Below are 25,895 nucleotides of genomic sequence, written 5' to 3' on the forward strand. Positions count from 1 at the left end.
TTTTAGTGAATCACAATGCTTGCAATGAAAATAAATCTGCAATAAAGATATATGCCTCTTTTTCAGTTCTTTTTTTTTTCTCTTTTTTTTTTACAAACAGTACAAACAGTATTGCACATTACAACAAAGAATCGAGGTTCTCAGCTTTTAAAAAAAGGGACTAATTCAAGTCTTGGGTGAGTAGAAGGCTTTCCATCAAGTTGAAACGTTTCATATCTTTTCCAGCTTTCCAAAATGAACATGGTTTTCTCTCCATCTTGCCAAAAACCATAATAAAAAAATTAGTTTTCCCTAAATTATATAAGTTGTATGTGCGCTTTACAAAAACAAAGGGGAACACATCATTTCACGAAACATAAAAAAATAATGAACAGAAGATTTCACAACTCTGGTCAGCATAGTAAAGGACTGTTTGTAAATATATAAAAACGTAAGTAGTATGTTCAGTTGACTTTATAAGCACCTGACGGCCGGGTTGACCCTATAGAATATATATATTTAAATCAAATATATATATTTTATACTATTAATAAGATCAGATGTTTGTGGAACACTGTGATGTTGCGTCTGTACTTCAGCTTCCTACAGTATTCAAATAATACAGCTCTAACTCCTTCAGTTGTTTTTGATTTTAATTTTTTTCCAAAAATAAAATTAAAAGCAAATAAGCATGACAAAAATAAAATTAAACATCTGTTAAATCATTTTTTTCTCTAGCAGAATTAAATTAATATATATATATATATAGTCTTTATTTGAATAAACTTACTTAGAAAATATCAATCTCTCTCCTATAATATTTCAAAATTGAGGTATTGCAAAAGATTACGTCAGTCAGAAAGCACACATATTTTTCTATTAAAAAAATAAAGGAAAAAAAACAACAACAACAACAACAACAACGCTGACTGTTCAACCATCCAGATACAAAGAGTAGTGCATAACAAATATTATCTACTACAGAGAAGGAACAAACATAGAAAAATCTGGGCAAGGGAAAGAAATATCACAAAGACACCCAGAATTCACCATCATCAGGATCAAGGTTACCCACAATCCTCTTTTTCTCCATCGGTACAAAAGCAGTGTTCGCATATGTCGTTTCTTTTGTTTTGTTTTCAGACCAACGAACTAAACGTGCCACCCTAAAGCTGACAGTTTTTTGACTCTCCGATAAGCAGCCGAGACGCATTTCTTGAGTTGCGTTCCTCTCTCCACCCTCTCTACCTTTCTGAATTTAGTTTAAAAACGTCCACCGTCGACATTAGCAGGTCATGATTCTACTTCAAGCTTCGCAGGATAATCTGGATATAAATGCAGCGGTCACTCAAGGTTATTCCGCCCGCCGTATCTCAAAGTTAGGTTCGGAGCCAGTGTTCGCTTATTCTCCCAGAGTCACCGGTCGGACACAGTATTGTGAATCGTTGGCGTGTAACGTAGTGTTATTGGTCATTTTGAGCCGGACTCTTTGGTTCTGACGGGACGCGTGTCGAGGGCTAACAACTAGCAGAAGTGTGCGAAAGAAGGGACCGTATGTTTACATACGCTAGTTTCACAGGACGTTCCATGTCAGACATCGATAACAGTTAAAGCGAATCACAGTTCTAGGCGTCGTCTAACTGAACTACATAGAGTATAAAAATTGCACAATTCTATGAACAATCACTGCAAAAAATGCTTCACCTGTTGAAGACGTTTTGCTAGAAGATTTCCTACATCTAACTGGTTTGAAACACCACTGCGGTTCTGTATGGAGCCCCTATAGGGACATGGTGATGGTAAAGCAATGAGATGGGAGGAAACAGAATATTTCAATGCTTTTGTGTTCGCTCGCAAAACTTTAGCGAGAGAGCAAACGTTTTGAGCGGACGCAAATGTTACGCAAGCGAACGCTACGTTTTTTTTTGGAGCAAATGCAAATGTTTCGCTAGCGAATGCTAAATGTTTTTTGAGCAAATGCTTTGCGAGAGAACAAATATTTTGAGCAGACGGAAATGTTTCGCAAGCGAACGCGAATTAACTTAAATGTTTTGTGAACCAACGCTAATGTTTTGTGAGTTAATGTAACTGTTTTGTGAGCGAATGTAAATGTTTTTTGAACAAACCCAAATGTTTTGCGAATTAACGTAAATGTTTTGCGAGTGAACAAATATTATGAGCAGACGGAAATGTTTCGCAAACGAACGCGAATTAACTTAAATGTTTTGTGAACGAACGCTAATGTTTTGTGAGTTAATGTAACTGTTTTGTGAGCGAATGTAAATGTTTTTTAAACAAACCCAAATGTTTTGCGAATTAACGTAAATGTTTTGCGAGTGAACGCTAATGTTTTGTGAGTTAATGTAACTGTTTTGTGAGCGAATGTAAATGTTTTTTAAACAAACCCAAATGTTTTGCGAATTAACGTAAATGTTTTGCGAGTGAACGCTAATGTTTTGCGAGTTAATGTAACTGTTTTGTGAGCTAATGTAAATGTTTTTCGAGCAAACGCTAATGTTTTGCGAATTAACGGAAATGTTTTGTGAGTTAATGTAACTGTTTTGTGAGCTAATGTAAATGTTTTTCGAGCAAACGCTAATGTTTTGCGAATTAACGTAAATGTTTTGAGAGTGAACGCTAATGTTTTGTGAGTTAATGTAACTGTTTTGTGAGCTAATGTAAATGTTTTTCGAGCAAACGCTAATGTTTTGCGAATTAACGTAAATGTTTTGAGAGCGAACGCTGTTTTGTGAGTTAATGTAACTGTTTTGTGAGCTAATGTAAATGTTTTTCGAGCAAACGCTAATGTTTTGCGAATTAATGTAAATGTTTTGAGAGTGAACGCTAATGTTTTGTGAGTTAATGTAACTGTTTTGTGAGCTAATGTAAATGTTTTTCGAGCAAACGCTAATGTTTTGCGAATTAACTTAAATTTTTTGCGAGTGAACGCTAATGTTTTGTGAGTTAATGTAACTGTTTTGTGAGCTAATGTAAATGTTTTTCGAGCAAACACTAATGTTTTGCGAATTAACGTAAATGTTTTGTGAGTTAATGTAACTTTTTTGTGAGCGAATGTAAATGTTTTGCGAGTGAACGCTAATGTTTTGCGAGTGAACGTAATACTTTTGTGAGAGAATGCAAAGTTTATTGAGGGAAACGTAATACTTCTCTGAGGGAACAACATTTTTGCAAGCAGACGCAAATGCATTGAGACATAATTTCCCCTCCCATCTTATATTTTTCCCCATCATCACCACGTGCCCTGAAGATCTCCGCAGCACGGTCATCTGGCCGGTCTTTTTGGGAAATGAAAGTGATGCCCGATTTTACAGCATGCATCGCAGATTCGTTTACATGCAGTTTCGGTGCAGGTGCAGACCCCTCGGAGCGCTCGTTCGCCTGAATAAAGTATGATGGCATGTGTCCATACCACAGATTTAGCAGCAAAGCTATTGCAGCATTACATGTTGATAATACCAAAAAACTCGTAAAAAAATGTAAGCCTAAAAAGTCGGAGCGAACAGAAAGAGATGCATGCATGAGATATTACTATTCATTTCAACATGGAGAGCAAATGGTGGTTTACTTTAATAACTTGGGTGTTTTTTAACAGCTCACCCGACATGATTTTCTCAATGAATTAAATTTTACCTTTGGTAACTCTTTTTTTTTTTTGTCATCATGTCCACTAAAGGAGAATTTCCTATCACTCTTTTATCACAATAAGCGCATCCTCCTTTAAAAAGTCTGACACCCAAAATGTATTATCTATGTGTATATAGATAAATATAAAATAAAAATATATACTTTTTGTAAATGTATATATTATATACTGTATATATAGTCTCACACTGCCTAATGTTACCTATATGGAGGACTAAACCGATCAAACGCAGGAAAACGAGAGAATTAAAGCACAACATCCTGATAAGCGTTAACATCGACTGTTTGTGCCAAAGTGCAACGTTTGAGCGCGCAGACTCAAAATTCATATTTTCCTAAATGTTCGAAAGCAGAGAATATACTTGACAGAGATATCATGATATTTGTTTTGTAAAAGGGGAGATCCGTGTGTGGTTACTGGTAATGGTGTTGAAGGTGTTTGCTGGGTGGAGAGGGTGACGTGACGCTTGTCATCAGCTCCAGCGGAAGGACACGTGCCGGGGTCGGTCTCCACCTTCCTTCACCAGCGGTTTGTGGAACTCACGGCCAGCGCGCGAGTGGATGCTCGCCCAGCAGTACTCGCAGTAATACTGCAGACAGGTGACGTTGGCACAGAAAAAAGGGGCGAATTTTCCTCCGCAGCGAGCGCCCTGACATTCATCACACATCTGATCGTCCAGCACGTACGGTTTCACCTCCACCTGCAGACACAGGCAGAGAGAGCACTTATAGACATCCTGCTCTGTTTTATGTGTCTGAAATAATGAAGATCCACCTGGGTTATTAAAGTTGGCTAAAAATTTTAACCATTTTTGGGTAGCACTTTATTTTACAGTCCTGTTCCCCATGTAATGTACTTATTATAGTAATTGTAATAACTGGGTAATAACTAGGTAATAACCCTCACCCTACCCCTAAACCTAACCCATGTAGTTACCTTATATTGCCCAGTAAGTGCTTGTCAGTACACATACTGTAAAATAAAGTGCAACCCCTTTTTGTTACTTGAAATTGAAACACACACACGTGTGCGAACAGAAAGCCGCTTCTTACAGGGCTTGAACTGGCAAAAACACACAAAATTATGCCAAAATGCCTGTTTTGTCGAGTATTTATAGACGTTTTGTCTTAAATTCGTAAAATGAAGTCCTAAATGAACGTTAAGTGGGATGTGTGTCAAATCCGAGTCATATGTGGGAGGTCTTAAAGTGACATTATATTGTAATGCTAATTGGCTATAATGGCTAAAATTTCTACATTAATTTGGAGATTGAATGTGACATTATTACAATATAAAATATATATTAAAAACTTTAATGTTAGGTGCATGTAATTAATTGCAATTAATTACAGAGAAACGTGATTAATTAGTTTTATTATGTGTGATTAATTAGTTAATTCGTTTTTTAATTGATTGACAGCACTACTTGAAATACATTAAATGTTAACTGAAGTAAAATAAAAATATTAAAACTGTATTTTAAAGATACCTTATAAACTAAAAAGGAAACATTTCTCATTTTCGTTGTTTTACTTGATATACTAAAATAACTTAAAATAACTATATATATAGTAAACTAAACTAAAATATATGAATAAAACTATATAGACATTAAAAAACAAAACAAAATGACACAACAAAACTACTAAAATGTTAACAAATTTGAATTAAAATGGAAAAAAATGTATTTAAACTATTAATAAAAACTATAATAGGTTATCAATGATACTAAAATAACACTCATACGAATGAATGACATGAATATTTTAGAAATTATTGCTTTCATTCAGCGAGGATGCATTAAATTGATCAAAAGTGACAGAACTCTTTTGTAACTGTAAATGTCTTTACTGTTTCAGATAAATGCTGCTTTTCAACTTTCTATTCATCCAAAAATCCTGAAACAACTATATCATGGTTTCCACAACTGTTTTCAACATTGATAATGATAAGAAATGTTTCTTCAAATCTTCAGTGACACTGAAGACAGCAGTAATGATGCTGAAAATTCAGCTTTGCATCACAGGAATAAGTTCGATTTTAAAATATTATGTAAATAGAAAATGGTTATTTTAAATTGTAATAATATTTCATAATGTTTTGGATTAAACAAATACAGCCTTGTTGAGCATATAATACTTTTTTGTTTTTTTTTAATACCAATCCCAGATTTTTATATATAGTTTGGGATCAGTAGGTGAATTCACTAAATAAACTAGTATTTGATTATGTGACCCAGTGATGATTCTGGGGAGCATACAGTTTTAGTCCAGTGACCATCAGCTATTTACTTCTGAATAACATTCCCAAAACAGTCCAGTAACTCCAGTGTGTACATATGCGTGCAGGAATAGCATGGATCTATAATTAACAAAGGCCACGTCTGAGACTTCAAATGTCTGTCAGGCCTCCAGAAGCCCATGGTCATGTTGATTACACACAGTCTGCTCCGGGGTAAACACAGTCTGTGTGGAAAACCACTGACACTATTCAATCACATCTAGAATTACAGTTATAAAAGTACAGTATAAAAACCTCTTCCGACACTTGTCTAGTCAATGCGTTGTGCGAAGTTTTTTTATAATGTCCCGTTATTAAGCAGATTTCCCATTTGTAAAGTGTTTTTCACACAACTGTTTTTCAATGCATCTCATGCAAACTGTCTGGTAAACCCTGGCTGCTTTTCGAAAGGTCAAACGGCGCCCGAGTTCAAATTGTGTGACGTTAAATGTCACATTATAACGTGCCGTCGAGGGTATCGCTGTAGCTTGATGCTTCAATCATAGAAATCAATGCATCAGGAGTCATGAAAAGTCTGATCTTAAGTTAGTACTGCATTCAGTTTTGCTGTTCCTGCAGTGTGTATAATGAGAAGCATTCGAGAGTTTGCTGTGATTCTGGTAGCTGTTATATGAGCTCACTCACCCGTTTGTCAATGTCATTATGCTGCAGCTGGACAAATCTAGCGCTGATGGCAGCGATGTAGCTCTGCTGATTGGAGAAGGCCACTCTGCCCGCCCCTTTGGGGTATTTGAGTTCTGGGTCAGTGTCAATGCCAGCGTAACACACACCTCCATACAGTCTGTCCATGATCATAGCCAGCTCCACTAAACACACACACACACAGGGGAACCACAGCATTATGCACAGTATGATGTTGATCCACACAATGTTAATGATGATGTATTTGATATTTGGGAGGAAACTACACTTGTACATGTCTGTGAAAAAGGAGAGAGAGAGAGAGAGAGAGAGAGAGAGAGAGAGAGAGAGAGAGAGTCACCTGCACGCAGAGGTCGTGGAACGCCTCCCACAAAGATGGTTTTGCGCGGGTCAAGAGGCTGAGAGCCATCCATCACGAAATCACTGTCACTCAGGTTCCACGGGCGAATCTGGACCTGAGGAAGATAAACAGTTGATCTGTAAAAGAAATTCAATGTAGGACGCTTGTTTAAGCCCAAGTAGGACCAAACTAACTTCTCTAAGGAGGTTGGGTAAATTTATTTTTCTCTCTGTGATTTTAATTCCACCTGATTTGAACTCTGAAAAATAATTATCTTCATTTACTTTGACCTTGGTCCAATACAGTACACAAAAGGTAAATTATATTAGCTTATTATTGAATAATACTCACTGGTTTATCTTTAATAGTGGGGCTGGAGACACACAGGTAGAGTTTCCCATCCTCCTCGATGCAGGCGTCAATGAGGGCCTGGACCGAACTCTCCTCCTGGAAGAGCAGGAAAGCATAACCTGCAGAAAAAGAGCACGAGGGATGAGACATTCTCTGGCTGCAGACCAACAGTGATCTAACTGAGAGTTTCAAAAGACTCACGGGAAGCACATAAGATGGCAGAGACAGACGGCAGAGACAGAAAGGTGCATGTGTGTCTGTCTCAAACTAACAGGAACAGGAGTGTAAGAATGAATAACTGATGCAAGTAGGAAAATTAAATAATCGGAGACTCGATCTCATTTCTTCTATCACTCACAGGCCTGTAGCTGTGGACGGCACAGGGCAAGAACTAGATGTGGGAGGGGCATTATTGAGAGGGGCGGGGCTGTGGGCGGAGTTATGCGGAGGTGAAATCAGGACAGATCTGAGACAGACAGAACACTGGTCTGAAACTTTACATTTATTTCACATTACAGCTACTGTCACGGGCATAAATGAAATATTATAGTCACAAATTTGTATTAAACAATATTTTTTAAGCAAATTCCTTCGTCTACAAGATACAGTCTTTGACATCAACAATAAGGAATCCAGTCAGTCTCTGTCTCCTATGCAGTTTTATAACAGTTGCTGTTATTATATCATGAATTTTAGGACCAGGATTACTGTAAATAAACAAAGAGTCATTATTGTCTGTAGTTTTACTCTCACTGTTCTGACCCTAAACATGCATTTTGCATTTAGACTGCTTATTAAGAGCATATATGCTGTCTGTCTGTGAATTCATGATGTCCACCGTTCTCAAGTCCTTCTGAAGGAGTGATTTTCCACTATAACACTGCAGTATGAGAACATCAGGATCAGAGCCAGTAGAAAGACCAGAAGGAAGAAAAGAACAAGGCGTTCTGCCTCAGGGAAAGAAAGAGTGTAAGAGGCAGTCGAAAGGAGAGAGAAATGTGAACAACCTTGGGAAAGTGAATCAAGGACATCAAAAGAAAGTTTGGAGAGATTCATGTACAAGCGTCAGATTTAATAGAGCCAGAGGTTTTACCTCCACAGATTGAGACCATCTCCTAAGCTTAAATATAATAAAGAAATATACTGTATAAAAATACATTCAGATTGGATTGTTCCACTCAATTAGGGATTATACATTTTTTTGTTATATATTTTAAAATATATTTAAACATTTTTATTTATTATTGATTATTTTTTATCATTAATATATTCCACAAATATCTGCGTCCACAAATATTTTCATGATTTTATTTATTTATCTACTATAAAAAAATATTTTTATCATTTATATGCTCGCAAAAAATGTATTCATCAGAATGCACTGCAACTTCTGAAGTCCTTCAGTAGAGAACTATGCTTTTTGTTTTGATGGTGTAATTCTTTCATCTACCAGCAGGGGCTAACTGGACCACGTTAACCAGCTAAACCTGGACTTAAAGGGATAGTTCACCCAAAAATGTCAATTCTGTCATCATTTACTCCCCCTCAAGCTGTTCCAAACCTGTATGAGTTTCTTTCTTCTGTTGAACACAAAAGAAGATATGACAGCTGATAGTAGCCATTGACTTCCATGGTATTTTTTCCTGTTATGGAAGTCAATGGCTACCGTCAACTGTCTGGTTACCTACATTCTTTAAAATATCATCTTTTGTGTTCAACAGAAGAAAGAAACTCATGAGGTTTGGAACAGCTTGAGGGTGAGTAAATGATGACAAATGTTCATTTTTGGGTGAACTATCCCTTTAATTAATTTCCATCCTGTTTTTCAGCTGGTCTCTGAACAAGAAGGAGCTCTTCAATAAATCTCAGTGTTAATGATAAGCGTATAACAGCCTCGTGAAGGCTTTTAACCCTATTTAACGCGTTTAGAGCCACAGCGCTGACCTCAGTCCTGCACACTGTGTGTGAGTCATGATGCTTTTACACAACACTGGATGGAAAAATGACCAGCATCTTCCATTCACTCAGTCTGGATCAGTGTTTCATATGGGCTGGAGGAACAATGAGCACATCTACAAAAAGCAGTTACACACAGTGACAGGACGGCTAAGGCATGAAGACTACGCGAGTCCAAATATATAAAATCCACAAGTGCAGATCACTGTACAGAGCACAGATCTAATAAATGAAGAAACATACAGTGGCCACAAAAAGTACTTGGACACTTAAGCCGATCTTAGTGTGTGAAATCATTGCATTATTTAACAAAACATCAAACCAAGTGACATTTACTCATACATCCATTAAAATCACCTTGAGATCAGCAAAGTGAAGTTCTTGCTTTGATCATTTATTATGAAATGCATACAATTTGTAAGTTTAAAAAATAAGCAAAACTAGAAAAAAAGGGTAACACTCTTTTCCAATTCTCACTATTAACTAGTTGCTTATAAGCATGCATATTACTAGGATATTGACTGTTTATTAGTACTTGTAAAGCACATATTATTGTCTTATTCTGCATGACCATATTCTACATCCCTTAATCCACCCAATACCTAAACTTAAAAATACCTTACTAACTAATAAGCAGTAATTAGGAGTTTATTGAGGCAAAAGTCGTAGTTAATAGTGAGAATTGGACCCTAATCTAAAGTGTGACCATGAAAATGAGTTACTAGTTGCAATAATTACAGAAACTGCATAGGCAACTTTCACAACAAGCAATTATTCACTGTAATGATCCAATACAATTTTAGCATCCCCTTTTAATTTCTTTATTATAATCATGTCACAATATTTTATAGTGTCGTCCAACCGGAAATGTTCACTACAGTTACAGCTCAGAGCACAAGACTTAATTAAACGAATTCAAATGTTTAATAGAATGAAAGATTGAGAGGGACAACACCTAAATATTATATATATATATATATATATATAATATGGTAAATAATAAATACAATTGAAACATTGTTAACATCTTTAGTTACACTTTAGTTTAAAGGGATACTGCACTTTTTTTGGAAATATGCTCATTTTACAACTCCCCCAGAGTTAAACAGTTGAGTTTTACCGTTTTCGAATCCATTCAGCCGATCTCTGGGTCTGGCGGTACCACTTTTAGCATAGCTTAGCATAGATCATTGAATCGGACAAGACCATTAGCATCTCTCTCAAAAAAATGACCAAAGAGTTTCAATATTTTTCCTATTTAAAACTTGACTCTTCTGTAGTTACATCGTGTACTAAGACCGACGGAAAATGAAAAGTTGCGATTTTCTAGGCTGATATGGCTAGGAACTATACTCTCATTCCTGCGTAATAATCAAGAAACTTTGCTGCCGTACCATGAGTGCAGCAGGCGTAATGATATGACGCAGCGCCTGAAAATAGGTCTAATAGGTTAGGCAAACTTAGTCCCGGTCACGTTGGAAGTTACTGAGCTGGGGACTATTTTCAGGCGCTGCGTCATATCATTACGCCTGCTGCACTCATGGTACGGCAGCAAAGTTTCTTGATTATTACGCAGGAATGAGAGTATAGTTCCTAGCCATATCAGCCTAGAAAATCGCAACTTTTCATTTTCCGTCGGTCTTAGTACTCGATGTAACTACAGAAGAGTCAAGTTTTAAATAGGAAAAATAATCTAAACTCTTTGGTCATTTTTTTGAGAGAGATGCTAATGGTCCTGTCCGATTCAATGATCTATGCTAAGCTATGCTAAAAGTGGTACCGCCAGACCCGGAGTTCGGCTGAATGGATTCGAAAACGGTAAAACTCAACTGTTTAACTCTGGGGGAGTTGTAAAATGAGCCTATTTCCAAAAAAAGTGGAGTATCCCTTTAAGGTGACAGTTACATTGTACTTACTCAAATAAGTACTGAGTAATATTAATTAACTACATGTACTTACTATAGCATTATGGTTATGGTTTGGTTAAGGGTTAGTTTCCTGTAATTATGCATATTTACTGTTATTACTATAGTAAGTGCATTAACGTGCAACAACGTCACCTTAAAATAAAGTGTTACAGAATCTTAACTATAAAAAGTCCGAAAAAAATGTAATTAATCTGCATTTCATGTAATTAATGTGATTAAAAATTTTAATCGATTGAAAGAAATCTGTATTTCCTTATAACGTACAAATATCTCATTATACATATAATGAATCTATATCCTACAATATATCTTATTATACATTATATGGTATATAATAAAATGATATATACATTGTTCAAAGTTTCAATGATATATGTCCCTGTGCCCGTCCAATCAAACTCTGTCAGCTATTTCCAGATACTCACACAAACATGTATGCGAGTTACGTGATGAAATGCAGTTGGTCTCTCCCTCCAGGTGTGTATCTGCAAGTACTTGTCTGTGTGCATCTGTTCAAGCCATAGAAATGAACACCTGGAGGCCCTATGAACTAATAGAGACCAATCTGACGCACAAAACACAACAGCTTCCTGATGCTCAGAGTAAACTCAGACCAGCATCCACACACAATAGACTCATTTGAGGTAAATGCCGACTGTGATGTCGTACTTTCAGTTCTCAAACGCAGACGGTGTCAAGAGGAATAATTCTGTCACTGATTTGTTAAACATTTGCAGCTGTATTAAAGTGCCGCAAGAGAGATGATGTCATAATGTCATTACCTTTAGGAGGAAAATAGGATTTGCTTTCTGCTTTATGAGGCCAGTCCACCACCAGATGACCGTAGCGGCGGAAACTGTTGGTGATTTCATCTGTAGGAAAAATGGAAAGTATTTAGACCAAAAATATGGATTCCAAACATTGTAAAAAATAAATAGAAAATCAGTTACTGAATCCCCTCCAAATAACAATGCTGGGGACTGAAAAAATAAATCACATTTTCAGTCATGTGTCTTGTTTTTTTTTTCTGTGTCTCATGCAGTTGCTAGGGTGTTCTGAGTGGTTGCTACGTGTCTTACTGATCCAAGTCAAAGTGCATAACCCACCAATCTATATAATAATCTTCAGATATAATAATAGATATATTTTGGGTCAGTTGTTGTTGTAAAATTATTGGATGGATGGATGGATGGAACTACACATGGATGGATGGAACTACACATGGATGGATGGAACTACACATGGATGGATGGAACTACACATGGATGGATGGAACTACACATGGATGGATGGAACTACACATGGATGGATGGAACTACACATGGATGGATGGAACTACACATGGATGGATGGAACTACACATGGATGGATGGAACTACACATGGATGGATGGAACTACACATGGATGGATGGAACTACACATGGATGGATGGATGGATGGATGGATGGATGGATGGATGGATGGATGGATGGATGGATGGATGGATGGATGGATGGATGGATGGATGGATGGATGGATGGATGGATGGATGGATGGATGGATGGATGGATGGATGGATGGATGGATGGATGGATGGATGGATGGATGGATGGATTTCCATTTTATTGTCAACAAGATGAAAAAACAGGTCTAAGCGCTTAGAAAAACAAATTTCCCACACCACTAAACTTAATAAAATGGTCTCAACTTTTATTATTTTTAAAATACTTTTATTTATTGGCAATTTTAGCAAATATAGAAAATGTACTTGCAACGAAAAGAAGAAACATTAAGAAAATACACCACTACACAACAATTATGTTCCATTATTATAGTTTTTATTCATATTTTAAATGAGCTTTTTTATACTTGGTTTTCATTTTAATTTAAGTTACATTTGTAGTCATTTTGTTATGTACTTTTGATTAAATTCTTTTAATTATTACTATTTAAGTTTAATTTTTATATATATTTTTTATTTCCAGTTAGTGATTTTAATTGCTTCAACTTAAACTAAAAAATAAATAAAAAATCATTTGCAAATAACTGAAATATAGTTTAAATTTTTCATCTGAAATTTATATTTTATTTTATTTTAGCATCACTTATTCATGTTAACTTTTTTTTATATAAAAAATATTTTAATAGTTTTACTTTTAGTTGCTGATAATAACCCTAAACCAGATACATAGTAGAGCAAAAATTAGCAGATACAGGTACAATTTTATTCCCATCATGTTCAATTTATGATACTGCATCTTGAAGACAAGCTGCAATACCCTCCAAACTGAAGTTCAGCTCTGAGCCGTGTGTGAGCGCGAGTCCCGTACCTTCATCGATGTCAGGCGGCAGTCCGCCGACAAACACCTTCCTGGAGTAGCGCTCCATCCTCTCTCCGTTCTGACAGCGGCTGGGAGAGCTCAGGCCAGGGGTCAGCGCTCGGTCCCCATGACCGTCGTCCAAGAAGCCGTCCTCGAAAGGAAACAGTGAAGAGCGACCTGCGGCAGGAAGCAGAGAGAACAAACAAGAAGAAGAGAAGAGGAGGAATCACAGGACAGGAGATGAAAGAGAGGGAAAGCCAGAGAACAGAAACAGATTAGAGGACAAAAAATGCCAAAGACTACCAAAAAAAACCCATTTATATATATATATATAGTTATATTATATACTACTGTTCAAATGTTTGGGGTAACTAAGATTAAAAAGTTTAGATTTAAAGAAATTCATTCAGATTCATTCCATTGATCAAAAGTGACAGTTAAGACATTTATACATTTAATATTAATTTGCTGTTCTTTTGAACTTTTTATTCATCGAAGAATCTTGAAAAAAAGTATCACGTTTCCACAATAATATTAAGCAACACATCTATTTTCAACATAAGAAAATAAATGTTTTCGAAAACAAGAAATGTTTCATGCAAATCAGCATATTAGAATGATTTGTGAAGGATCATGTGACACTGAAGACTGGAGTAATGATGCTGAACATTCAGCCTTGCCATCATAGAAATATATTACATTTTTAAATATATTCAAATAGAAAACGGTTATTTTAAATTGTAAAAATATTTCACAATATTACTGTTTTTACTGTATTTTTATAAATAAATGTTAGCATAAGAGACTTATAAAAAAATAAATATATAAAAAACGATCCCAAACTTTCGAACTGTAGTATAATTTATTTCAAATAGCATGGATTACAACATATTTTAGTTAAAAATGATTAATTAATTTAGATATTACATGAAACTGGATTGTTCCAAAGTGCCAAAGTGAAATGAAATGAAGCTTTTAGAAAATTATACATTTGATCACCCATAAAAAATGAAAATCCCAAATAATTACACAAGCAACAATCCATTTCTTTTTTGTCTTACTCATATTTGTGAAGTAAGTGTTAACCTGAAGACATGTTAAAAAAACAACACAGAGATGTGATCAATATGATCAGGTAGGCATTACTAGAGTCATAAAACAAGATACATTTTCATATTGAAATGCAAACAAATAGTGCTGTGATCAGAGGCGTCACACAGACCTTTGGACACAAACACTGATATCCCTTTTCAACATGCAAAGTTATTTAATTCATGGTCATGATGCATTCATTGATCAGTTTTTTATTTATTTATAAAAAACAATAAAAACACTTTATTTTATACAAATGGGGAATGAGTAGAATTTCAGAGTGACAAAAATAGAAGTATTACAGAAAAACATTACCTAAGGGTGTGTTCACACTGAACGTCCAAAACAATGCTGTGATCTGGGATAAATGCGCTCGTTGTATGTGCATAGCCAACATATGATGGTTTTTTGACCAGTTGAGAACTCGTGAAGAGATTATAAAATGTGTAAAAGAGTCAAAACAGAAGCAGGAATCCCTCCGTCACACACACAAACCAAGATCTGCTGTGAGGAGACGCGGTTCTGATGCCTGTACCGAACTGTGATGGGCAACATCACGACTATGACGAGAAAAAACAGGTATGCTTGATCATTCTGTCATTTTTAGGGTTTCATCTTCCTGTTTTTGGTTGGTTTACGTGTCTTTGGTCCGTGTTGCGTTCAAATATCATTCGAACCGCACCAGAGTTCGTTTGGAAGTGGACCGAGACTCATCTTTTCAGCGGTCTCCGTCCGCTTCCAGGGTTCAGATGGCAGCGTTTACACTTATTCAAATGAACCGCACTTACAGAGCAATCGCACCAGGGTTCGTTTTAATCTAACCAAACATGCCAAGTGTGAACACACCTTAAAATGCATCATGCCACACTGGGAACTTTCAGCTACAGTGATTGGCTCACGGTGGAAAAGGGGTATGAGAGGAGCACTAGAGCGAAAACCAACACATGTGAGGTATAAACCCTCAGACACAGAACTGGATGACAGAATTAGTCCGACACTTGAAATGAGAGGTACAGCAAAGCCTGTATGATTAATTTCACTTCCTAAATAATATTTTAGTGATTTTGTTAGGAAATCAATTGCTAAAATATTCATTGGACTCCTTAGATTTTATGCAATAACAACAAAAAAGAAACATTAATTCAATTATTAGCAGAAAACAATGGCAAAATGAACATGAATTAATGCAAAGGAAGCAGATATTATGACCCCCCTCCCCTCATACGTCCCTGTGACCCTCTTAAGACAACGAGCAAATCAGCCATAGCAAAAGCCCCATCATTTCTGCGAGCACAAACATAAAGAAGGTGTCAGGTTACCTCTTCTGCGACCATAACTCCTGGCTGCTCGAGAGCAGAGAGACGGGTGAAGATAGAAGAAGAAGAGAGAGACAGACAGATAGAAGAGGGAGAGAGACAGACATGGGGGTTTTCAAGCTTGGTTTCACTTGTCGTTGCATAATGACACACTTCATAACACAACACTATATGCATTGTATTGCCGCAAGAAATGTCATGGGTTTTTTATTGCTTGTCTTCTCTTTCAGGTGAAGAGAATCTTCCTGATCAAAATGAAAGAAGCTAAACTGTTGACATGTTTATAGCTAGGTAATAGAATCGCAACACACCCAGTTTAATGGCACAGACATCTGAAAGAAATTCTATTGGCCCCTTGAATATTGAGGGGTTTATTTTACCAACACACTCAGCACACACATACCTAACTTACATTACGTATACAACTCTGCCTTTACTGCATTATTGTTCGAATGTTTGGGGTTCTGTTAAAAAATCTAGTAAAAACACACACACACACACATATACATGTATACACACACACACATATACATGTATATGCACACACACATACATACAGGATCAGTCAAAAGTTTGGAAATAGTCTCTTAATCTCACCAATGCTACATTTATTTGATCAAAAATACAGTAAAAACAGTAATACTGTGAAATATTATTACAATTTAAATGATCTGCTTTCTGTTGTAATATATTTTAAAATATAATTCAGCAAAGCTGAATTTTTAGCACCATTACTCCAGTCTTCAGTGTCACATGATTCTTCAGAAATCATTATAATATGCTAATTTGATTTTTGATTTCATTAGTTTTATTATTTATGTTGAAAACATTTTTTCCAGGATTCTTTAATGAATTGAAGGTTGAAAAGAACAACATTTATTTAAAATAGATTGTTTTGTGATAATATGAATGTATTTACGGTCACAAAAGAAATCTGAAAATCTCCAAACTTTTGAATGCATAACTTTTGAAAGCATTGATAAAAGTATTTTATTAATTAATGAATTAACTCAAATACAATTCTAACAATATCCTGATAAGATAAGATAAACCTTTATTTATCCCCAAGGAGAAATTTAGACATTACAGCTGCATGGACAAGGCAGTACAAAAAATAAGTAAAAATAGAATAGAATTAAAACAGTACAATAATGGTAACTTAACACTAAAAAAAACATCATACGCACTAAAATGCACCAAAGAAAATATTGCATTTAAGAAAACAAAACATTATTGCAACTATGTATTCTGATGATAATTATGCAGGGAGACCAGAAACGCATACAGATATAAACAGTATCATTAAATAAACAAATATCCTAAATATGGGTATACGGGTAAATACTCTCCTAAGGATAAAACTGGTCCTATAGGAGTGTCAAAGCCCAGCGTCAGTACTAAGATATGCTGATATTAAAAAGTCTAACTGCTGTTGGAACAAAGGATCTCCGGTAGCGTTCCCTCTTACACTGGGGGTGCAACAGTCTCTGACTAAAGGAGCTACCTAAGGTCCCAACGGTCTCATACAGTTGGTTCCTGATGTCGACTCTATGGCCTAAAAAGAGGCTCCAACTGTATGACATTTTCAGAGTTGGATGTATTGTTTTCATTCTGGGGCATCTCACTTTTGGGGTTTTCATTAAAACGGTCTGCCCGTCTCTGGGTACACAGACACAGAGGCGGTGTCAGGGGGTCTAATACTCCTAGCAACAATGAAAGGAGAAAGCTACAGTGTCTGGAGTGAGTCAACACCCACCCGGAGAGACGGACGGGGTCTTTGTTGAGAGGTGACAGTAGGCAGCAGGAAAAAGGGCAGTTCCAGTGAAATAGCAGTTTCTCTTTTTGTTAAAGAATAACCAGTTACATTTAGCAAGGGTTCAAGAGTGAGACAAAGCAACTGGAGTAAGTCCCTCAGGCTGATTCTTAATACAAGTCACAGCAGATCACACACAGCCTTGACACACTGGGATACAGAGCAAGAACACAACCTCTATAGAGCTGGTCTATAATCAAAACCCTGTCCTCTAAACATGGTGTTGAATTAACACCATTCACCAGCCTGGAATTTCTGGATGGTAGATTCTCTTCATCATTAACCCCGATCATCATAATAGGAAAATCTAGTTTTCGTGCATCACGCCATTCAGGTATAGAGATGTGTGAGGGTGGCGTTCACCAAAAACACCTTATTGTGTCCATCCGAGGCATTTCTTAATGCTGGTCTATGTAATCTTGAGTTAGATGGATGTCTTTAGCTGCTACGGCACGTCTCACAACATGATTGACACGTTTATAATATGCCGTGTTGAGCTATAAATAGTTCAGCTTTTGACATGCAGGGCAGCATATCAGTGTCAGATGTAAAACAGACCAATCAGCTAAATCTGTGGCACGATAAACACATTACATATGGACAAGAGCGAAGTCATCAAAATGGAAAGAAAAGACATCAATTTATACGTGTGATTCAGTGTTTGCTTTCAGTCGACTAAGACGCGAATCAAAGTGGAGCAAAAAGTGATTCAAATGAACTTTCAAGGACAGTGTAAATTTATATCAGGTTCATTTTTGGTCGACTAAAAGAGGTTGTTGCACATTTTATTCAAATTATATATAGTTATAGTTATTATAGTAAATTAATTAATTATAGTTATTATAGTTAACTAAAACTAAACTATTAAAACACTTGTTAATTATAATAAAGTAGAATATATTTCAGATGAATAACTTATTGTGTGTGTGTGTGTGTGTGTGTGTGTGTATATATATATATATATATAAACACATGTATTTCATTTATGTATGTAATATTTTATATATATTAATAGAAAAATATCTGAAAATATAATATAAAAAAATTATATAATAACTTAGATGCAGGGTGACCAACCACATTTTTATTTTCCAATATATATACTATAAAAATGTGGCAGGTCAAATGGCTGGAGGGCAAAACATTTTAGCATCCTTCAGCCTAAACAACTTCAGACTTTAAAGGCGAGTTCATACAAACAGACATGGAAACTATTTTCCCAGTTAAACTGTCCAAATTAGAGGTTTAGAGAGTGGTCTCAGGCCCTGCCGGCTCCTTCCTGAACTGCTTCCACCAAACGGCGTCCATAAACCACACGAATGACACGCCAGACCTCAAACATCCCACTCGAAGCTTTTCAGTGGTACCTACGGCAGATACGCAGATAACTACTACAACCATCAAGGCTAATGAGCACAGTTAGCTCAAGTCACCCCTGTGACCCTGGCAAAACTGTTCCTGGCGTTTCCTCCCTTTCATGTTTGTTCCTCTGGCCGAACGCCACTTGCTGAGGTGGACCGTGTGTATATAAGCTTTCAGGACAGCTAATCATAGCAGGGGAGATGCACATGTGTGCGGTTTGGTGGCACCACAGGAGGAAACCAAGACTCAGCACATTGCATTGGGGCCTACGAGACACTAATGGAGGACGGAAACGGGTTTTGCATTGGCTGATGCTGATATGGGAAATATAATGCTGACATTTACAGCAGAACAATTTAATTATTACTAATTATTTAATTGCTTAATTAAGGCCAATTCACACAGCACAGACAAACGGCAACAAACACGTTTGTTGGGTCGTGTCATTTAAGTGTGTTACCCCTGTCGGCATTGGTCGGAGTTTGTTTTCACCCGACTGAACATGTCCAATAAGCGTTTGTTGGTGTCTGTTGGGGCAGTGTGAACAAGCCAGTTATTTTTTGCCTTTAAACTGAATTAATTGGTAGATTTTGAAATGGACACACAAGGGAGAAACATTTCTGCAGCATGTAGCACATGCCGATAGTATTAACGGCTAATAGTTTTAATGGATAGTATTAATTAGCCGAGTTACAGGCCAACAGATCACCAAATAAGCATTTACACCACCGTTTGAAAAATTTGGATCAATAAAAAAATTTGATTTAAAGAAATTAATAATTTTCTTCAGCAAGGATGCATTAAATTGATCAAAAGTGACAGCAAAGATATTTACATTGTTACAAAAAAAAAAAACGCTTTTATCTCAAATGAATGCTGTTTATTGGAACTTTATATTCATCAACAAATCTTATTTGATGTAAATGATTTCCACAAAAATATTAAGCAGCAACATAATAAGAAATGTTACTTGAGCAGCAAATCATAATTTTTAGAATGATTTCTGAAGGATCATGTGACACTAAAAACTGGAGTACTGATGCTGACAATTCATGGTATGTTTACAAGACAACGATGTACTAAAAACTGTCCTAAAAATCCCTGTTCACACGCATCTGCAAAAATGACTAAAAAGGCTGTATTATGCATGCCAGGCCAGTAGCTGGCGATATCACTTTGTCAAGTAACACCCCGCGAACACGCAATACGCATGCGTGAACATGTAATACGCATGTGCATGATGTCCCCATTTTCACAGATTCACGTTTTTGTTGTTTACATGGAGACGGTGAAGGCATCGTATTCAAAACCTAGCACTTTGAAACCTGTTTTCAAAAGCTTGAGTTTTCAGGTCCCCATACCCTCAGATTTGCCATTACAATGTGTTTTAAAATAATATATTCAAATAGAAAACGGTTATTTAAAGCGAGTTATAATATTTCAAAATATTACTGTATTTGTATATATGTATATATTTGAGATCAAATAGATGCAGCCTTGGTGAGAATAAGAGATTTCTTTCAAAAACATAAAAACATGTCTTCCCGGCCCCAGACTTTTAAACTGTAGTGTTTATTGAATCATTTGACTCAGTCGATCGAAATAAGATGGAATATATAACAAGATGTCTTCGCTGTCTTAGAAATCCAATACTTTGTTCATCTGGAATGAAAAGTCTGTGTTTATTAGCATTAATGCAGTACTGTGAGAGATAGAGAGAGATACTCACTGTTCGGTGGTAATATATGTTCAGCTACAGGATGGTGAAAGTTGAGACCCATGCGACCTACAAAGAGATGAGAAGAACACAAACCATGAGAGTTATGACACCACTGAGACATACCACAAACCAGCTTATTACCTTTTTAAAACACGACATTGTGGCATATTTCTGCTAAAAGGTGAAGCATCAATGAATTTTAGCATGCAAATCTCGTGCTTGCGATGTATTATGAATTGTGTTCCAACACATCTCTAAATGCTGACGTAGAGCAGATTTAAACCCAAGCCTACAAACAAAACACTTGCATTTGCATATTCAGAGTTAAAAAAATCTATTTATGAATCATATTAAATGAGGACATCCCCACATGTCCCCACATGTCCCCACATGTCCCCAAATTGTAACATTAGCGAACGTCTAGGAACAAATGCACCACCCAAGTATAGCTAAGCAAACTCACACACGGACTCTCTGTAACTACATAAAGTGATCATTTGCATGGCTGTAAAACAGCTGTTGATTTATTGTCAGTATCAGAGCTCTAATGTGCCAGCATTAGCAGTTTTGGTTACAAATGACAGCAAAGCCCCTGTGGGATTCCAGGGAACGCTGCTGGCAAGTCTCGACGGGCTCTTTTACGCAAATTCTGAACCGTCACAAGTCACATTTGCAAACATCTTCCCTACAGCAGACAGAGAATGCCAGAGACGCTCTGCCCTTCAGTGGTTCAACCAACGCCAAATAATGGCGAGCGATGAGAAATGTGCAATGTGGTGCGGTTTCATCAGGTATTTGGCCCGGTGAGATTGTAAGACGAACAGGGCAAATGTTTCCCAACTTGCAAGTGTTGTTCGGGCTAGTGTGCTGTGCTATATATAGTGTCTCTGGTGAGAACCAGCAGCTGTGCTGAGAGCACATCTTTCACATATGGACTATTTTCTCAATAATTCAAATCAAAGCAGCTCAACCATCTGGACATGCGGCAAAGGTTGTCAAAGCACATCATGATACTATAATAAAAAGGTGTAAAGGTGATTTTGAAATAAACGCACACACCATGATTACGTTATAAAAGCATCAACACCTTTGAAGAGACCCATGATTAATTTCATCAACAGGGCAATGCACTTTAATAAAGCCTACGCTTCAAATACATAGTCATCTTGAGTCATTTTGAACAAACAATACTCGCATACATACTCATTACTCATTCATTTAGGCATAAAACTCACTAAATGTAATCTTGTATCTAATGCTACTTTGTTTTTCTGGTAAATGTATGTGGTTTTGGAGATATTTTCATAGCTTTACTGAAACAAAATACATGGTGCACTAAAGGAAATGGACCAATGCTTCCTGTACAACATACATTTGGTTTAAACATTGGAGACACTGTGGAAGAATTTGGATTCCAAATTTGAGGTCAGGCAGATAATGAGACACCGGATCTACGCCGGACGTGACCGTTGTTGTGTTGTGATGCGCCACAACAGCTTGAGGCTGTTCACTGCAATCATTGCAAATCCATTTGTTCGTCTTGTCAGAAGTAGTGCAAGCAATTCAAGTGCATCAGAAATAGAACGGTGCATCAGTTTAGTGTCGGGAATTTAAGGTGAAGCTGCGTCCAGTGTAGATTATAATGGGATCTATTTGCCTTTGACGTGTAGACACGGTGTAAAAAGTCAAAAGTAAGGTTTTAATCAAAGTAATCAGTTTATAAACGTACTATAATAAAATAATTTTGCACTTTCTGAGGAATATTACAGCAATGCAGGTAAATATTTCAGAGTGGTTGTAATTCTGAGGCTGGTTTCACTTGTTTCAGACTTCAAGACAGCTGGAAAAGAGAGTCGGTAGTGAATAAGTCTCTAACTGACTGCAGCTGTGGTTCTGACCCAACGGTGACATAATGGGCAGACTGAGTATCTCCGCTGGTTTGAACATTACCCTTCTGACTAAAACCAGCTTAAGATGGTGGCTAGAACATGGTCCAAGCTGGTTTATGGGGTTAGGGACTACCAGCTGGCAGGGAGAAGGATGAGCTGGTAATGGGCCCAACTGGAAAACTAGGTCACAAAAACAAGTGGTCAAGCTGGTTTTAAGAACATTGTAGCTGTTTAATGCAGGTTCAGGATGGTCTAAAATTCATTCCAGTCAGGTAATGGCGGTCCAGCTAGTCAACCATCTAAAAGTGTTTAAACCAGCTAATGACCAGACAAACCAGCTAACATGGTCCCATCTACTAGCTGGATATTTTAGTATTGCTATTCACATTCCTATCTAGTGTTAATGGAAACCTAAAGCTCACATTTAAGATTATTAAAGGGATAGTTCACTTTGAAATTAATTTTTGATATGTTTTAGCTTACCTCAAGGGCATCCAAGATGTAGGTGTCTTTGTTTCCGCAGTAGTTTCAATTTTGATATTTTTAGGTCAAACCGTTCTTGTCTGTCAGTCAGTGAAAACAGCACACGTCCAAATGATCTGACAGCGCGGGCGGGTATAGATATATACATAGATGTCGCCTTGGCTACGGTTTCGTTCCAATGAACTGCAGTAGCGAAGGCGAAATCTAGTGTATACATCTATACCCGCCCGATGTCGCTTGGCTACGGTTTCGTTCCAATGAACTGCAGTAGCCAAGGCGACATCTATTTATATATCTATACCCGCCCGCGCCGTCAGATCATTTGGACGTGTGCTGTTTTCAAGAGATAACAACGATATAAATACTGTTCGTTTTCTCACACAAACCGCTCGTTTCATGTCTTAGGCCATCAATGTGTACTTACGATGGGGAATTGTTTAATTTGGACGATGGGGAATTGTTTTAATTTGGACTCTGTGCTTGTGTTTTGAGACAGTGACCATCGACCTGCATTATATGACTGACAGGCAAGAACGGTTTGACCTAAAAATATCAAAATTGAAACTACTGCGGAAAAAAAGACACCTACATCTTGGATGCCCTTGAGGTAAGCTAAAACATATCAAAAATTAATTTCAAAGTGAACTATCCCTTTAACATCAGTATTCTTTACTGATGAGTGAAGAGACACCTCAGAGATAGAGCCAAACACATTTCTCCGACACTTCCTCACACGGGTCTATGGTTATGCAAATCATGCATTTCCCTTTCCTCTCCTGCTGTTTGATCAGGCCTGAACTCTGGAAGCAAATGTCAGCGTCTTTCTTTCTGCATGAAACAGGGCAACTTTCTAGTCTTGTTATGACAGATACACATAAGCCAACTTTTCCCCTGACACACCAGCTTAAAATAAAGGTTATAATACAACATCTGAGGACCTTCAGCAACAGGCACAATTAGAATTAGAGCAAAGCTTGTCACAAAGCCTGTGGAATTCACACACTTAAACATTATAAGATATATATTTTTTTGATCTGACAATGATTTTACAATTCTTGGCTAAATGATGCAGTGCATCATGAAATCTGAAATTTGGTCAGTACTTTTATGAGAATTGCATGTTGAATTAAAAGAACTATAATGGACATTATTATATTAATACCCGGCAATTTCACATGTAAATGTGTTGGTAACACTTTACAATAAGGTTTTATTTGTTAACATTAACTACATATTAGCTAACACAGACTAACAATGAACAACACTTCAACAGCATTTATTAATCGTAGTTGACGTTCATTTCAACATTTATTAATAATTTTTTTTAAATCAAAATGTGTATTTGTTAACATTAGTTAATGCACTCTGAACTAGCAATACTAGTCAAAACTATTTTTATTGACTAACATTAACAAAGATTAGTATGTTGCCAGAAATACATTGCTCACTGTTAGTTAATAATAATACATTAACTAATGTTAACAAATGAGACCTTATTGTAGTGTTAACAATGTATTTTTTTACACCGGTATGTAAACACGCAAACAAACTTATTGTCAGACTCAGAACAAAGAATCATGATAGATTGAATGGATCAAAATAAACTTGCTGACAATAGTCCTGGTATGATAGCATGTAGATATTATAATTGGTTCAGCATGTAAATAACAGAACTGGCTTAGGCCTTATAATATGACCCTAAAAAGCTCAATGTTTGTCCAACATGCCTTTAGAAGCCATCAGTAAAAGCTTTTACTGTGGAAAAACAGACTGAGACTGTAATGTCCTTGAAATTGGGCAACTATCACATCAACATTCACACACCTTGAGCTTCACACGGACAGCCTAACAGGGCGGCTTTAAGGAAAGACAAACAATGTTAAACTATTAATAGAAAAGACCCTACAGTGAAATGCTGTGTGCTGAGAACTGACAAACTGCTGTGGGAACAATCTCAGAATAACAGTTAAAGGGATAATTCACTCAAAATAAACATTCTGGCATCATTTAAAGAATGTGTGAGTGTTTTTGTTGTCCATGCAATGAAAGTCAATGGGGTCCAATGTTGCTTTGGCCACCTTTGACATTTATTGCCTCTGGACAAAAAAAAGAAACATTCTTCAAAAGTTCAGAAGAAGAAAGAAAGTCAATCATACCGTTTTGGAATGACATGAGGGTAAACGATGATGAGTAAATGATGATTTTCATGTTTGGGTGGAGTACCTCTTTAAATCTAGGGCTGTCAAAGATTACATGTAATTAAATATGTTTAAGTCATTATTTGTTTTTAAGCCATTTGTTCAATGTGACACTGCAAAAGTTCAATTTTACTGTACAGATATTGTTTAGTTTTCTTTCCTAAAAAGGAACCGATTGTATTGATTGCATCAAATATAAAAAAAAGATCTTATCTTAATTGCAATTACATTTTGAAATCCATTGACAGCACTTTTTAATTCATATTTATCCAAATTATACAGTTACATCACTAGATAATACTAATAATTTGAGCAAACTGAAACTCTTTCAGCATGAAGGTTGATCTTTCATTACTCTTACACATGATCAGAAATAGGAGTGGCAGATGTTTTGGCTTAAGCTCTTCATTAGGGTTGTGGGATATGTACAAAAAAATACTATCAATATTTTGGATCAGGCTTTATTGAAGATATTTGCGGCCACCATATCTTTGCATAATTGATATGTGATGGCGATGGTTATTTCTTTATGCCTTTTTAAACATTTTGTATGTTGTGCA

The 25,895-nt window shown here is 36.5% G+C and overlaps 1 protein-coding gene across 7 annotated transcripts in view; it reads right to left on the bottom strand.

The window, feature by feature from the left end:
- Window positions 1-3,654: 3,654 nt before the first annotated feature.
- Window positions 3,655-25,895, bottom strand: part of cpeb3 (cytoplasmic polyadenylation element binding protein 3) — a gene marked incomplete at its 5' end in the record, with an annotated part of 33,745 nt that continues 11,504 nt past the window's right edge. For 4 of the 7 annotated variants that reach the window (XM_084391587.1, XM_084391590.1, XM_084391592.1 and 1 more), the window contains 8 exons: window positions 3,983-4,343; window positions 6,569-6,750; window positions 6,927-7,041; window positions 7,278-7,396; window positions 11,944-12,033; window positions 13,472-13,639; window positions 15,874-15,897; window positions 20,775-20,831. In XM_084391587.1, the coding sequence (XP_084247713.1) occupies window positions 4,116-4,343; window positions 6,569-6,750; window positions 6,927-7,041; window positions 7,278-7,396; window positions 11,944-12,033; window positions 13,472-13,639; window positions 15,874-15,897; window positions 20,775-20,831 (983 nt within the window). In that variant the 3' untranslated portion in view covers window positions 3,983-4,115. Of the gene's footprint in view, window positions 4,344-6,568; window positions 6,751-6,926; window positions 7,042-7,277; window positions 7,397-11,943; window positions 12,034-13,471; window positions 13,640-15,873; window positions 15,898-20,774; window positions 20,832-25,895 lie in introns of all 7 variants that reach the window. The other 3 variants (XM_084391591.1, XM_084391588.1, XM_084391593.1) reach the window with 2 other exon arrangements.

The sequence above is a fragment of the Rutilus rutilus genome (genome assembly GCF_951802725.1).
Source record: "Rutilus rutilus genome assembly, chromosome: 20".
NCBI classification, from domain to species: Eukaryota; Metazoa; Chordata; class Actinopteri; order Cypriniformes; family Leuciscidae; genus Rutilus; species Rutilus rutilus.